Below are 2,093 nucleotides of genomic sequence, written 5' to 3'. Positions count from 1 at the left end.
GGTTCATTTTGTAAGCTTTTGTGATTGAGCTTGGATTTTTTGTACCCAGAAAAGCCATTATAGTGAATAACTTGGGTAACAGAACAGAATGCAAGTATAAGCTGTCACTTACATTTTATCTGTCCCATTAATCTTTTTAAGCCTGATAAGCTGACATTCCAAATATGGAAACAAATGCACACAGACATACACAGAGACACACAGATGTGAAATTCTACTTAGAAAAAGGTTGGGCTTTTATAAAAAGAACTTGTACAACTTTTAAGCATATGATATTAGAGGAAAATTTTAGCCTATATTTACATCTCCCTGAAAAGTGGGAGAGATCGAATAATGAGTTTTATCCAATAGAGTGATCGTAGGGCCATTCCTGTAGACATAGATCATCCTCACTGATGTTCCTGGGAAATTCAGGACTCAGATCAGGACATATCAGTGAAAGAGGGGTAGCTGAGTACTAACATGGTGGTAAATTCATACTGTCTAATTTCTTGGTTCTGCAAGTAATAACAGGTATATTGTTATAAGTATTTACTGCATATTTATTCCCATGTATTTCTGGGAATAGATTGAGCTAAAAAATTAATGTGTGCATCAGTAGTGGGCACTGGGTGTAACAGAATGGGGTTGTGATATATGTAAAACTATGAACAATACACAGTTAGGGAAAAATAAAATGGAGATCAGAAATTCTTTTGTAATTTGTCATTCTGCCGTCACTAGTCCTTTAGTTTTTTGAGATAAATGCAACCCTTTTGATCATGTCTTTGAAAGCTTGTACCACTTGCTTGTTCCTCAGAGTATAAATGAAGGGGTTCATCACTGGGGCAACTGAGGTGGTAAGCACTGACACCACCTTATTAATAGCAACCCCTTCTTTTGCATGAGGTTTGATATAGATAAAGATGCAGCTTCCATAAGTGATAGAAACCACAATTATATGGGAAGAACACGTAGAAAAAGCCTTTTTCCTTTGCTGGGCAGAAGGGAATCTGAGAATGGTCCTGACGATGTGTGTATAGGACAGAATTACACACACCAGGGTGAAAACGAGTGTCAGCACAGCCAGGACCAAGACAAATCGCTCTATAAGCTCTGTGTCTGAGCAGGTAATCTTCAGGATGGGAGCAGCATCACAGCCAAAGTGATCTATGACATTGGAGTCACAAAACTTGAGCTGAAAGCCCATGCCAAATGGCGGGATGACAATGATTAGAGCAATCACGTAACATCCAATAAGGAACTTGATGCAGACCCCGTTGTTCATGATGGTCATGTAATGCAGGGGTTTGCAGATGGCCACATAGCGGTCATAGGACATGGCTGTCAGGAGAAAAAATTCAGTCGCCCCCAGGACGATAACAAAAAATAATTGAGTGGCACATGCATTGTAGGTAACGGTATTGTCCCCAGATGCCATTGTGTAGAGGAATCTAGGAAATGACACTTCCAAGATGGAGAAATTCCGGAGGAAAAAATACATGGGTGTTTTAAGGTGGGAATCCACCAAGGTGAGAGCGATGATGGTCAGATTCCCTACCACACTCAACAAGTAGGTTAGGAACAGAAAAATAAAAAGCAGAATCTATAGATTTGGGTCATCTGTTAGTCCCACCAGGATGAATGTTGTTATTGCTGTATAATTTTTCATCACCGATTCCTGAGTATGGCCTCGTCTGTGTGTAAAAATAAGAGACAAATCAGATCAGAGAGAGAGACTGTCAGCACGTTAGCAGTGGGTGGAGGTGAAAATGTTAGCTAAGCCAAGATTTTATTTTATTTGTCACATGTTAATCAGGAATGTTATTGGTGTGGTAGCTGATTGATAATCAATAATGCTACTGACTCCCAGGGTTGAGCATTATATTGGATACCAGCTGGAAGGCTCTTATTATAAAAGATTTTTAGTACTATCTTGATGTAGTGTTAAGGCAATAGTAAAAGGATTAACAGAATAGCCCAGAAAGGAGGCTATTTTACATTATGTGTTAATGAACAGAAAAATCTTATCATAAAAATATTCATGGTTTGTAATTTCATGACAATAGCTCAAGTTGTGCTTGTCATCTTGGTTCCACGTGAGGCAAACAGGC

The 2,093-nt window shown here is 38.9% G+C and overlaps 1 protein-coding gene across 1 annotated transcript; it reads right to left on the bottom strand.

Annotated features, from left to right (window-relative positions):
• Nucleotides 1-727: 727 nt before the first annotated feature.
• Nucleotides 728-1,654, bottom strand: LOC123787319 (olfactory receptor 6C2-like). Its single transcript, XM_045789965.2, is given in 1 exon segment — nt 728-1,654. A coding segment is annotated over 1 exon segment (924 nt). The 5' UTR covers nt 1,652-1,654.
• Between the last annotated feature and the right edge of the window lie 439 nt (nt 1,655-2,093).

This window comes from Ursus americanus, chromosome 17 (assembly GCF_024610735.1).
Source record: "Ursus americanus isolate L20-20 chromosome 17, mUrsAme1.1.p, whole genome shotgun sequence".
Taxonomy (NCBI): domain Eukaryota; kingdom Metazoa; phylum Chordata; class Mammalia; order Carnivora; family Ursidae; genus Ursus; species Ursus americanus.
This window is presented reverse-complemented; position numbering and strand designations above follow the sequence as displayed.